The sequence below is a fragment of the Pseudogymnoascus verrucosus genome (genome assembly GCF_001662655.1).
Source record: "Pseudogymnoascus verrucosus strain UAMH 10579 unplaced genomic scaffold scaffold_58, whole genome shotgun sequence".
NCBI lineage: Eukaryota > Fungi > Ascomycota > Leotiomycetes > Thelebolales > Thelebolaceae > Pseudogymnoascus > Pseudogymnoascus verrucosus.
Genome location: NW_017263709.1, coordinates 128,667 through 141,391, shown reverse-complemented (window position 1 = coordinate 141,391; position 12,725 = coordinate 128,667). Strand labels below are relative to the sequence as shown.

General features: G+C 50.4%; 6 protein-coding genes and 1 non-coding gene across 7 annotated transcripts; 3 read left to right on the top strand and 4 right to left on the bottom strand.

Annotated features, from left to right (window-relative positions):
* Positions 1 to 196: 196 nt before the first annotated feature.
* Positions 197 to 294, top strand: VE01_09721 (the record flags this gene model as incomplete). The annotated part of the gene is made up of 1 exon: positions 197 to 294. It is a non-coding gene; the product is annotated as a tRNA-Glu (tRNA).
* A 340-nt stretch (positions 295 to 634) lies between these two features.
* On the top strand, positions 635 to 4,258 carry FAR11 (Factor arrest protein 11). Its single transcript, XM_018279132.2, has 6 exons — positions 635 to 1,595; positions 1,645 to 1,799; positions 1,848 to 1,936; positions 1,982 to 2,824; positions 2,874 to 3,210; positions 3,263 to 4,258. The coding sequence occupies exons 1-6, from the start codon at positions 766 to 768 to the stop codon at positions 4,156 to 4,158; spliced, it is 3,150 nt and encodes a 1,049-aa protein (XP_018126435.1). The 5' UTR covers positions 635 to 765; the 3' UTR covers positions 4,159 to 4,258.
* VE01_09719 (uncharacterized protein) lies at positions 4,247 to 6,073 on the bottom strand (the record flags this gene model as incomplete). The annotated part of the gene is made up of 5 exons (XM_018279131.2): positions 4,247 to 4,604; positions 4,656 to 4,710; positions 4,799 to 5,064; positions 5,125 to 5,575; positions 5,630 to 6,073. 5 exons carry the CDS (start codon positions 6,071 to 6,073, stop codon positions 4,435 to 4,437), a joined length of 1,386 nt encoding a protein of 461 aa, XP_018126442.1. The 3' UTR covers positions 4,247 to 4,434.
* Positions 6,074 to 6,528: 455 nt separating this feature from the next.
* Positions 6,529 to 7,359, bottom strand: VE01_09718 (uncharacterized protein; the record flags this gene model as incomplete). The annotated part of the gene is made up of 2 exons (XM_018279130.1): positions 6,529 to 7,185; positions 7,237 to 7,359. The coding sequence occupies 2 exons, from the start codon at positions 7,357 to 7,359 to the stop codon at positions 6,529 to 6,531; spliced, it is 780 nt and encodes a 259-aa protein (XP_018126427.1).
* A 506-nt stretch (positions 7,360 to 7,865) lies between these two features.
* VE01_09717 (uncharacterized protein) lies at positions 7,866 to 8,283 on the bottom strand (the record flags this gene model as incomplete). Its single annotated transcript, XM_018279129.1, has 2 exons — positions 7,866 to 8,092; positions 8,259 to 8,283. The coding sequence occupies 2 exons, from the start codon at positions 8,281 to 8,283 to the stop codon at positions 7,866 to 7,868; spliced, it is 252 nt and encodes an 83-aa protein (XP_018126464.1).
* A 1,599-nt stretch (positions 8,284 to 9,882) lies between these two features.
* On the top strand, positions 9,883 to 10,479 carry VE01_09716 (uncharacterized protein; the record flags this gene model as incomplete). The annotated part of the gene is made up of 3 exons (XM_018279128.1): positions 9,883 to 9,887; positions 9,953 to 10,404; positions 10,475 to 10,479. The coding sequence occupies 3 exons, from the start codon at positions 9,883 to 9,885 to the stop codon at positions 10,477 to 10,479; spliced, it is 462 nt and encodes a 153-aa protein (XP_018126463.1).
* Positions 10,480 to 10,760: 281 nt separating this feature from the next.
* On the bottom strand, positions 10,761 to 11,501 carry VE01_09715 (uncharacterized protein; the record flags this gene model as incomplete). Its single annotated transcript, XM_018279127.1, has 2 exons — positions 10,761 to 11,023; positions 11,081 to 11,501. The coding sequence occupies 2 exons, from the start codon at positions 11,499 to 11,501 to the stop codon at positions 10,761 to 10,763; spliced, it is 684 nt and encodes a 227-aa protein (XP_018126446.1).
* Positions 11,502 to 12,725: the final 1,224 nt, after the last annotated feature.

The window sequence follows — 12,725 nt, the reverse complement described above, 5'->3', positions numbered from 1 at the left end:
GGGCCGATAGTGAAGCCACCTATTGAAATTGGCAGGGAAGCTACCCCAGACGCTCCGCTAAAAGGCCCGTAAAAATGTATTCTAGAACGTCGAATAGGCGCCCGTCGAATAGGCGTATTTTGTATTTTAAATAAAATTCTACTTAAAATTTATGGTATATATGTGGACAAATAAGTCGTCTCATTACATCAAAGGATCCGAACTGGTGTATCGGTAACATATCCGCCTCTCAATATTCGAGTTCGCTTGAAAAGATTCCGCGGTTGCGCGGGGTTCGACTCCCCGGTTCGGAAAGAACCATTCATCTAAGATGAATAAAGTCTATTTTTTTTTTGGCTTTTTTTTTTTAGCATTTATATATACATTATATTTCAATCCATAAGCACAGCCAAGCAATAGCAAATAAACTACGGCCTCTTACAGTAGATTACTCCTTGCAGACATGAATATTATTTATATTATTTCGAAAGGCAACATTTTTTTGGTCGGTATGGGAAGCGAGGATTAACGAGTAGGAGGAGCTCTCCAAATAGATTTAATACGCTAGCCTTATCAGGCGAGGTACAATCGCGGCCACGATTGTGGAGAAAAGCCACGATAAGCCAGGGAGCCAGAGCTTTCATTTTGGCTCAGCCTTTGTGCTGTACTTTGTTCTATATTCTATATATCTTGAAGATGCATAGACATCTCGACATCACCATATAATAGACGCTGTCCATACACGTGATTGCCATTGACAGCGCCTTAACAACCAGCGCCGCCACCATGACCGGCCTCTGGAGCCCCAGCAACTCCCAGAATGCGCCGCCGCCTCCCACGCCAGCCCCATCCGAGCCACCCTCCGACCCAGCTCCCGAAGATACTACCCTCGATACCACCCTCGATGCTGCCCTCAATGCAGACATAGCCGACACAGGCATCGTCGACATCGGCCCTCCTCCCGGCCCACCAGCCTCCCATGAACCCAACCCCAGCCGGCCACAGATCCAGCGCGACCAAGTCGCCCCTCCCCCACCGCACCAGCCACCGCCGCCTCCAGCGCCCCAGCAGGTGGGCCATCCCGACGACTCACTCTCACTCTTGCAGCTGAAGCGCATTGTGTCCGACTTTCCGCGCGTGGAACCCACCTCGTATGCCTTCACCTATGCGGACACAGCGAGCTTCGAGGAGGAGATCGATGAGTGGTTCGGCTATGCGAATACTGAGAGTCTGAGGGTGAACCGGGCGAGGGTGTGCTGGGGAGGGAGGTGGAAGCAGAGCAGCAAGAAGCTATGGATGGAGGAGGAGAGGAGTGTTAAGAGCGAGTTTGTGAGGAAGGAGTGCGAGGGACTGAAGGGGGAGGCGGGAGGGAGGAGAAAGAGCTTGCAGAGGATTATGCATATATTACTTGGTGTCTGGGATGAGAGTGCTGGGACGACGAAGCCTCTTGCGCATGCGTCAAGGGATATGGGGGTGGGGGAGGAAGAGCCTCAAATCAGGAGCCAGGCCACGAAGAGCCAGGTCGATGCTATGAAGGACGGCGTTGCTCTAGTCACAGAGTGCGGTGGGGTTGCTGCTGCGTTTCAGGCGATGGCAGCTATTCTGGGTGGAGTCCGGTAAGTGATGTGGACGGAGATTACGTTTTGTTCTTTACTGACAGATCAGGAATGAGGAATACCGTGAACTCCGAGAGTCTCAGATGCTGCAAGGAATTGGCCAGTTGCCGGATGAAATCGACAACTCCATGACAGTCATGTACATCCTGATCCACGTCACGTTGACCTGGCCCGAAGAGTTTTCAGCCACAAAAGAAGCGCTTGGTATGTACAACTGGGTTATGCTTCTAACGCTGTAGCTAACAATTGCAGGTGCCCTAAAGCCAAACCTTTTGGAATATCTCCTCACAACTGTTGCAAAACTCCGCTGGGATGACGTCCCTGAGCTGCCACAAAATAAAGTTTGTCGTCCCATCTCCATTTGATACTACGGACTAACCGATTAGATCTTTAATCTCTTCTGGAAATCTTTGTTGCTTATTTTTGGGAACATGAGCGAGCTCGACACCGTAAAGGCTGCCGTTGCAGAGAACCTCCAAGCGGAAGGCAAGAAGAGCGAATTGATCACCGCATCCCCGTTGGACTACCACATTTTCCGACAAGAAATCACCTCAAAATACCCAGCATATATACCGCCAGCGCCGCTTCTTCCTCTCGAGCTTGATAACAACTCGATACTACCTCCGTTGCCAAACCACCCTCCTCGGAACACTGGCCAAAATGGCATTATACCAACCCCTGCAACTGCTAACAGTGGCGGTTCTATTCTTCATCAACCCGTGCACATTGCCACGCCAGCACCTTCGCCCCCACCGTCACCACCAGTAGGCGGGAAGGCTGGCAAGAAACAAAACTACCAAACAAATCAGAACTTCCCGTTCATGTATCCACCTTTGGATAGTACGAGCAACAATGCCGGCGGCAAAGGCACAGCGGGCCTTCAAGGCGAGCTAGTTGGCCGAAAATGGGAGGGAAGTGAGATTCCTGCTTCTATCCTAGAGGCTGGAGAGCTATTTGCCAAAAGAATGAAGATGACGAGAGCGATGCGGCAACTTTGGGATGAGCGGGAAGCTTTTCTAAAGCATGAAAGGGGATGGGATGGACATGGTGGCGAAGATGACCCAGACTTTGACGTCGATGAATTGGAATTAGATGAAGCACTGTCGAGGAGACTGGAAGCTTTGGGAAGAGAAGATGAAGAGGAGGAAAAGAAGGTCGAACTGGACCTTGGGTCAAGGCCTGTGAGCGAAGATGTCAAAAAGCGCCTTGAGGTGGTTGAAGATTTCTACGTAAGTCACAGGGCATTGCCAAGTTCTGCACTCAAACTGACATTTCTAGGGAAATGCACTCCCACAAATGCAATCACTGGTGATTGTATTGCTCAAGGCTGTTCTGGCCAATGTCACCGCATTGATCACCCAGCCAATTACGGGGCAGCCGCAGCAACAAAATGGTCTCCAGCCAGGCTTCCAGTCGGAATCCAATTTAAGGAATAACGCTGCAGGTCAACGACGGCTAGCCCACGCTCAAGAAGCTCAGAATCCGTCCCAGCCAGCGGTATTTGACGTCCGTGATCTACCAATTGAAGATTTAGAGGCACTGAGACAACGAGAAATCACACTGAAAGCCGTTTCTGGAATTCTTCTGGTTCTCCTGAAATGGTTTAAGGTGTCTTGTAAGTTCTCTACTACCCTTCTAGTTAAGTTCAGATACTGATGACCCACAAGACGTACTTAAGTTCGAGTATCTCACCCAGCTCCTCCTGGACTCCAACTACCTCCCCCTAATCTTGAAGCTATTTGCCCACCAAGACGTCGACAAACTCGTCGACACTGACTCTGACCGCGCTGCCCTCTCCTTCTTCACATACTGCAACAAGTCCAGCAAACACCCTGGCACCCCTCCCCCAGCCGAAAACTCCGAATCCGAGGACGACGCGGCCCCACCTCCAATCAAACGCAACCGTCTCTCTCCATCCTCAGCAACCGACAAGCTTCAGGCAATCACCTACCGCAGCCCCTCCGCAATCCATTCCCCCCTCCGAGTCGACGAGCTCGGCGCCCCCCTCCCCGTCGTCCCCGCCCCGCCCAGCACGAACTACTCGTGGCGCAACTTCTACAGCGCCATCACGCTGCTCCGCGTGATGCAGAAGATCTGCAAGGGCAAAGCTCACCGCAACCTGCTCCTCGTGCAATACAAGAGTAGCAATATCATCAAGAAGGCGCTGAAAGTGCCTCAGCACGAGTTGCGCCTGTACACGCTCAAGCTGTTCAAGAGCCAGGTGCCGTACTGTGGGCGTAAGTGGCGGCAGGGGAATATGCGCGTCATTACGGCGGTGTACTTGCATTGTCGCCCAGATCTGAGAGATGAGTGGCTTAGTGGGAGTGATGTGGATGGTGACATGGAGGAGGCATTGCCGTTAGAGCAGGCGCTGAGGAGTCTGACGCACTGGGGGAATGTGAGGAGGTATAAGAAGGTTATGGCTGGGGAGGTTTCGACGGATGGTGGGGAAGGTGACTTTTTTAGGAGGGAGTTGGAAAAGATGGAGATTATGGTGGGTTCGGATGGGGAAGAGGTGGAGGCTGAGACAGGGTGGGAGGGTGCTGGTCAGGGTTGGCAGTAGAGCATATATGGATGAGGATGTCGTAGCTTTATGCATTGAGCGTTGGAGCCTGGCGTGTGAATATAGGTGGACAGTGTCTATCTGACTTGAAATAACTGATAGCATCTTATATCTCGCTATACTTTCTATAGGCTCTCAGTCCTCATTGTGCAATTGTAGATGACTGAAACTGTCTACCTAACCTACAGTACTAAGAAATACAATCATGTATCATAGCCACCGACATGGCCACCAGACTCCAGGGCTTCTCTTCGGACGGGTTACAGGTTCCCAGCACTAATCTTCTTTCGTCTGCGGCTTTGGCACACAAGCCCAGGATATCGCCATAGCGACGATCAAACCAACCATCATCGGCTGCAAGACTCCAACACCAGCCTTTGCGGCAATGACACCAGTTGCCGCTGGGAACACGGCGCCGCCTGCTTGAGCTACAACAAAGATGATTCCTAGGGTCCCTTGTCAGTATGGCTGCCTTGATAGGGAGATTGAATACGCACCAAGTGATGGCGCCAATTTTGCGGGTGGGATCAACATCTTCCCAGTTGTCATGCCCTGGTATCATAGTCAGCACCACTTCCTATCTTCCCATCATGCACAGGGCAGCACCAATCATTTCCATAGAAATGTGGCATGAACTCACAGCAGCGAAAAATGGGCCTAGGAAAAAACTCATCAACGTCGCACACACAGCAGTCGCAGCAATACTGTTCACTCTCCATGAGACTATCTGCAGCCCAAAGCACAGCACTGAGTAGATCAGCAACATGCGCCTCTCGCCAAATCGGTGTGTAGGCTCAACGAGAATCAGCCGGCCAAGCGTAGTCCCCACGGATAAAATAGTAGAGAAGTATCCCACTTTCGAAAGCTCGCCGTGTCGCGCAGTGACGAGATACTCAACGAGCCAGCCTTCATACAAAGTTAGCAACTCTCCCAGAACAAAACCAAGCGAGATTGTATAATCCATACCTCCAAGTGTAATACCCAGGCCCAGGTAGAAGAAGTAGAAGATACTCAGAAGCCAAACTTCCTTCTGCGCAGCTGTCTCCCGCATCTCCACCCACGCCTTCCCAAAGCTCCCCTGCGCCTCCTCTTCGCTCTCCTCTCCACTCTCACTCACGGCCTTCTTCCCAAACGTCGCATCCTCCCAGAATGCCAGTGTCACAAGCCCCATATTCAGCCCCGCAATCCCAATCGCAAATCCGTAGAACAGCGCCCACTGCCCTGGCCGATTCGATGCGATCGCAGCCGCCACGAGCGGGCCGACGACGCATCCGGCGCCGTAGCTGGCGTGGATGGCGCCGAGCCAGCGGTGTGCGGATTTGACAGTCGCGACGAAGGCGTTCGCCTGTGCGTCTTGGAATGCGGCGCCGACGGCGGCGAGGAAGAATGTCACGGCGAAGAGGGCAAACGGTGGGGTCTGAGGTGTTAGCCTTGAACAGTTCCTATGAAACGATTAAAGGGGGAGACTCACCCACACCCTCAGCACATGTGTGAGGACTTGGAGGAGAGCACCAAGCATGAGCACGCCTCCGCTCCCGAGCTTGGCCCGCGAAATCCCAGCGACGACAGCAGCGACGGCCCATCCAGCAAAGGCGCAGGCAAAGAGGATGGCTATGGAGCCGGTGCTGATGCCATAGGTGTGCAGGATATAGGGGACCAAGGCACCGAGACTACCATCGTTGACACCAGCGGTGAAGAAGGCGAAGGCAGCGCTAGCGAGCTTGAGCTTGAGGAATGGGGTTAGAGGTTCTTCTGCAGGATCGACATTGTTGGCTTCAGGGTCAGTGATTGTGTTGAGACTGTTGGGTTTTGGGAGAGCAGTCATAGGATATCCATCTTCTAGGTGGGATGGAGATGGATGGATTGCGAGGGGTACGGTTGTTGCTGTTGGAACATCGACGGTTTGCATTGCCATTGTGAATATATTTCACAGCTTCAGAGCTTCACAGAGCGCAAAAGATAATCTCGCCTTGTAAGAAACTGATATTTACATTGTACCGTCCATACGTCCGAATATATACCTATGTTGTATGTATGCACCAGTATGAGAAACGAACAATTCGGGGATGACGGGCCGAAGAAGCCATTGAGACATCACTTGGTGCGATTTCCATGGTTGCTAACTCCCCTTCCGGCTAAACATCGGCAGTGCAAAAAGGACAATCAATCCGGTACTCCGCGGGTTTTCCAGACCAGATTTCATTCAGCATAGGAACTATGGCCTCGATCGCTTCATGTCTATGAATCAAATCGTATGGGCTCCTTGTCGTAATATACCCCACCCTTCCCGTGCCCAATAGCTCCTAAAGTACCCAAACCCTGGCGTCGTCAACTCCTTTGTAAATATCCCATACCCTGTAAACAAACGCCCTACAGCATCGCCATGGCCATAGCAGCCCCACCCAAAACCCATCCCGCGCCCTGTGAAATCGCTGCAGCAGCCCCTGTACTCACGGCCCCGGGTCCCGAGTCCGTGGTCGTCGTTGCAGCTCCCGAGCCCTTGGCATCCGCAGTCGACATAGCCGCGCCCGCGCCTGCGCCTGCGCCTGATGTTTGTGTCGAATCTGAGCCAGACCCCGTGGTTGACGGCGACGCGATGCGGTTTGCGCCTACTGCGCCCGCAATGATCGTGACGGGCATGTAGGGCTGGTCGGTGCCTGTGTATGTCTCGGTGCTAACTCCTGGGAAATTGGCCTCACTGCCGCCAAAGGACTCGACGCAAACTGCGGAGGTGGTGCCTGCTAGGGAACAATGGACTTGTCCCGCACTATGTATATTAGTTATATGTCTGTGAATGTAGATGGGGGTAAGGGTGAGGATCAGCGGCAGGGGGGCAACTGTAAGAGGCTCACGGTTGTGAGGGAGGGGGTCGTACAACGCAGTTTGGCCGTTTGGATCTATCACAGGGGCTATGGTATATTTCGCTGTCGTGGGCCCTTCGGTGAGCGTTATGGTTCCTTCGATGCCACAGTCTTGGGCTGAGGCCCCAGGGTCGCATGAAATGGCGTATGTGGTAGCTGTTGCGTCCTGGCGTTGTTAGTATGAGACCCTGGGGATCTGGGTAGGCGATGTACTTACGGAGCCAATGATGGAGGCAACAAGAGGTTGTTCATCGGTGCCTGGGACATAGAGGGTGACGGTCTGCGCAGCAGAGACTGTGGCCAAGGCGAGGCCGACGAGGCTGACGGATGTGGGACGCATGGTTCTACTGTCGGCGTGGTTCGTGTACTGTTGTGAATGCCTGATCCAAATGAAATAGTTGCAAAAGAAATATAAAAAAAATGAAGGTAAAGTGCTGGTAGTTATAGACAAGAGGCAAAAAAAGCCAACATGCGAAAAGAATTGAGGTCTTCGTTTGGAAACACGGCTATCTTTCTTGTCGGCCACGCGGTGCCTTGGTGCTACTTGGCCCACGAACCCCTACCAATAACTTCCCACACCACAACGCGCTACCCGCTGACTAAGTGGAGCTCCCCTTGCATTATGCGTGCACATCACAGACATGACAGTGCTTCTCACTGCTTCTTTTGGAAATAACAATGCGGAATACGGCACAACGTCATGTTACGAGTAACTTTTGTTGTTTACTCTGTATGGGAGTAGAGATAATCAGCGCCTGGCAACTGAGCGGTCCTCCTAACAAATATTCCCAAAATGCTGTCCTCATGACACTCCCTCCCAGGATTGACAGCCTCAGGGTTCAAGGCTTACTTCCCCGCCGCTCCTCCTCCACGCTCCGGCGCGCCCTTCTGGGACTCTTCACGCTCCTGCATGTCGGATTTGCGGAAGGAGTCCAAGATGCGGTTCCCCTCTTCGAAGCCCTGGGGCGTCATTCCCAGTCCGTAGGAGTGCTGGAACTCTGAGCGGCTACCCCAGCCATCTTTGGCGATGCTGGAGTTTGATGGTGGTGATGCCGGAAGAGGGGTTGGAGTTGCTGGGAGGTGTGTGTTAATTCCAGTCACTGGCAAGCCGGGAGGATGTGGGATGAATTGGGGAAGCTAATTGCGGGGTAACACGAATGGGAAGTAAGGCGGATGGAAGCAAGGACGCGAGAAATCAAGGGCGCGGGGAAGCAAGGGGGACTTGAAGCAAAGACGAACCTCTGCGAGTTTTGGGAGGCGGCATTGCTACCTGACTCTTGCTTCGGAGGCATTTCGGTGAGTTTTCTGTCGGTGTCTATGCAGGAAGGTTGCTGGATGGGCGGGAGTTGCTGAATAGTTGCGGGATTGTTGGGGTGGCTGGGGTCGAATGTGACAGCTGGCCAAGATGGGAGATTGTCTGCTGGATGGGAAGATTTTCGTTATGATCAGAAGAGGAAGGGATGCCGAGCTCTACGCAAGTTATATATCACAGAGTGGACAAAGGTGAGGCAGGAAAGAAAGAGGGGAAGCAAACGGTGAGCACTGGTAGAGCGAACGAACAAACAGGACAACAAACAGAAAGACAGGTCGTGAGTGAAGAAGGACATGGGAATGAGGCAGAAGGTAAACGCACTCCTGCCGCCCAAAAATGGGAAGAAGAACTGTGCAGAGGTAAGTATTGATGCTGGAAACTCGAGCTAATAGAGCCTCTTTCCGTTTTCTTTAACTTTGATTCACAGTGAGTCTTTGAAAGGCACCCTGAGTGATTGAGCGCCTTCAATTGAACTATAATCACCGAAAGCACTCTTTATTACGCATGATCCCTCTCCGGGCTTGTTCGCGGTAGGAGTATATAGACAGTAAACGGAAAATGAGCTCTCAACTTCTCTGTTGTTTCTAAATTATGTTTGTTGCATATCTCATGCCGTTAGCCAGTTTGTTAAAAGTTTTAGTGGGATTTATATGGATTTAATGGGGAAAACAGATGTATACCATCCTAGTAGAGGAACGAATACATATGACCATAGACTTAAGAGAATTGGGCATCCCATCCACTCTGCTATACACAAGCTTGTAATCTACTCGCTCTATACTCTCAATCATGCCAGTAGGCATTGCCTGTAATTTTAGCCCCTTGCCGCTTTAAAGAGTGAAGCTAAGGGTAAGCAGGGTGAGCATAATAGGGCGGAGTGAACTTCTCGTGTCATTTTTACGTTACTTTCACGTTAGACTGAAGTTTAGTGTAACGCTGGGTCTTAAACGTATAAGACACACAGAGGTTTCGTTGCGTAGTTTACTTATCAGAGGAGGCAGGGGATCAGACACAAAGGCTTTCATAAAACACGTTACTAGTATATAACAAATACTGTATTGAGTTGAACACGAAGCTTCTATCTAAGAACTAACTATCTACTTATATAGTGGCGTCGTGCCAAATCGATTCCGTCTGCTACCCAGACGATCCCTAGGTGATACTTATACGATCCTGGATCCTTCGAGGATCGTGTCACGTGGTCCCATGTCTCATATTCCTTATTCGACCAATGACCTTGGTTTCCTAATCGTGCCTCCTCCTCCAATCCCTTGCCTGGCGCTAATAGCGGGGTGAGCCGTAACACTAGACCTATAAAATTAGAATCAAGAGGCAATCTAAACCTATGTTCTACAATAGGGCAGTACTTTCAGCTCGCAGCTCCGAGAGCCAGGCGCGCGCTTCGCTGGCAGGGCGAGCTTGGGGAGATGCTCTTTGATACCTCGCCGCACCTACTTGTATCTCTCCTCGCTGTCCCGATCGAACCAGCTCACCGACCAACTCCACACCCCCTCCTCCCCACAACTAGACCCTAAAGCGACAGCGACGGCGATGCTGTATGCCAATCTAAAAGCATGGCCATTGACGTCGTCGGGCCCTAACAACAGCATGCCGGAAGTAGAGCGAAGAAGAATTTCTGGGACACCTTCTGCACGCTCCCGAGGGAAATTCACGAGCTGATCTTTGCCCACCTCGACCTCGAGGACATTACCTGCGTAGGTATCGCCTCGCCGAACCTGTGGGACATGACGCGGGAAATAGTCATGCGGTACTACTACTCGCTTTTCGGGAGCTGGGCTGGCGATAATATCGTCTGTGCTCGCGATGAGATCCTCCCCGGCGACTACCCACTGGGCTTGTTCTCGGCTAAGGAGGAGGAGGACATGGACAAGACGTTTCTCGTCCTAATCTATGGCTCGGATGGTTACTATGACGACTCGGACTTCGAATACGGCGAAGGCGGCGAAGACGGCGCTGAGCAACTCACCTTGCACAACTTGTCCAAAAGCCCCGGTACCTGTTTCTACGAGGAGTTCTTCGTCGAGAGAGAATCAACGCGGGTCTTCGGGGCATGTCTGTCCCAGAGCGAGTTTGGACGAGAACGATGCCGGGTCAATCTATGTATCCACAGGTTTCGAGCAAGGCTAGGGAGATTTGCGTGAAAAGATCGTCGTTTTTACCGGCGGGTCAGGTGTGGATTCTGCGGAACCTGACGACTAAAGAGCGGGGTAGGTAAGGTAGGCCTACAAGCACATGAATTCCTTTTTCATCGAAGGGCCTGGTATGAGAGATATTACTGAATTGAATTAAAAACTAAACTAAGCTGATTTGAACTGAGGAAGGTGTTGAATCTCAAGCAACACTAATGTTTCCATGGCAATCGATGTTGAATCAATGCTGTGAACCTTTAAGCGTGACCATATAAATCACTAGGAGGGGGGCGTGCCCGGGTGGTATAGCTGGTCTGGGCCTTGATAATAAGTTTGCGGGAGTTGGTTTTGAGTGAAGTCGCATTCCTGGATATTACCAATGTCCGTGATGTTGACGACTGTACCAGGTGTGTAGGTGCCAGTACCGATGTACCATCTCGCAACAGGGTTAAAGTAGTACTTCTGGTTTGGTGCCGCAGTCACGGTTGCCACAGGCACAACGCCAGAAGGAGAATCTGCTCCCATGCCGAGGAAAATATTACCTTTTAAAGGCGCGGATAAGTTAGCTGCCTTCTGCCTCAGAACAAATCAATACGTACCGGGCGAGGGATAACTAAATGAATCGTTTGTCTCGATTTCAAAAGTGTTTTCGATATCCGACTCGAGCGTTTGACTCGCATCGTCGAATGAGCAGCCGGTGCCTCCCCCGGAGGTTGTCATAATAGCTTTAGTCCCACCTTGAGAGGAACTAGAGAGCTGTACTGGGATATATGAACTGGTGTTGACCTTGACTCCATCGTCAATTGGTGTTGGAGCAGTACCAATGACGGCATAGTATTGGTTGGTCATATTGAAGATGACATTTGAATTATCGCCAGACGGAATTTGTTGGGACTGTTGAAATACGTTTGTAAAAACCGTTCCATCGCCAGAAAGCTGAGGAGCAGACTGGAAAAGAAGGTAGTTCTGAGGAATTCCACTATCATTGTAAACTTGAATGGAGTACGTTGAAATAGACATGATTGGTAGTAGTTGAACGAGACCTGATAATATGATTTTGATAATATGATTTTGAGTATGATGAGTTTTTGTGGAATATGGCCAAGGCAGACGCATGTTATATATCTAGAACAATTGCACCTCCGAGCTGTTGGTTTATCGTACCAGTCACTAGGCTAAGAATTTATCTGGAGTGAAATACGTCAGATGGCATCAAGAACCGCTGCTTAAAGAATCTGGAAAGCTTCTTACGTAGAGTGAAATACGTTAGATGGCACTAATAATGCTGCTCATAGCGTGTAGAGAGCTACTTGGATATTGTGAAATACGTCAGATAAAACTAAGAATTCTGCTTGCAGCATCTAGAAAGTTATTTAGACTGGATAAAATACGTCAGATGGCACTGAGAGTGCTGCTTGCAGCATCTAGAACGCTATTCCGGTTGCATGAAATACGTTAGATGGCACTGAGAGTGCTGCGTGCATCATCTAGAAAGCTACTTTGATATTGCGAAATACGTCAGATAAAACTAAGAGCGCTGCTCACAGCATCTAGAACGCTATTATGGTTGCATGAAATACGTTAGATGGCACTAAGAGTGCTGCGTGCATCATCTAGAAAGCTACTTTGATATTGTGAAATACGTCAGATAAAACTAAGAGCGCTGCTCACAGCATCTAGAATGCTATTCCGGTTGCATGAAATACGTTAGATGGCATAAAGAACGTTGCTTGCAGCATCTACGAAGCTATTTAGGTAGATCGTAATACGTCCGACAAGACTGAGAACGCTGTTTGCAGAATTTAGAAAGCTATTTGGGCTCCTAAATATTGCACGCGGCCTAGCAAAGGTATAAAAAATTACGTGAGCGGACCAGCAGACCTACATACTGTAGTAACCTCACGATAACGTGTAGAGGCATTTTGAGACACGTTTGACTCGCATGTTACCCCTTTCGGCAGTGGACAAAGCCATCTAGGTTGCCACACACTAAATGCAGCCTAAAAAAATCTGAACAGACATTACTACGTCGTTAACGACACATTACAACACCAATATCAGTCGTTCCTTACGGCATAGGAAAGATGTCTAGACTGGTACAAGACTCCTATAAAATCAAGTCCAGGTTTTCTCTTTTTGTACTAAGAAAATCAAACACGAAACAACTACCATTATGGCTTCCTGGACTATTCAGGTCACTAACTCGACAAGCTCTACTCAAACGTATTTCATCTATCAGCAACC

Coding starts and splice junctions, on each gene's coding strand:
- FAR11 (XM_018279132.2), top strand. CDS start 766: ATGACCGGCCTCTGGAGCCCCAGCAACTCCCAGAATGCGCCGCCGCCT. Junction 1,800..1,847: donor AGCCACAAAAGAAGCGCTTG/GTATGTACAACT, acceptor TAACAATTGCAG/GTGCCCTAAAGCCAAACCTT. Junction 2,825..2,873: donor AGGTGGTTGAAGATTTCTAC/GTAAGTCACAGG, acceptor TGACATTTCTAG/GGAAATGCACTCCCACAAAT.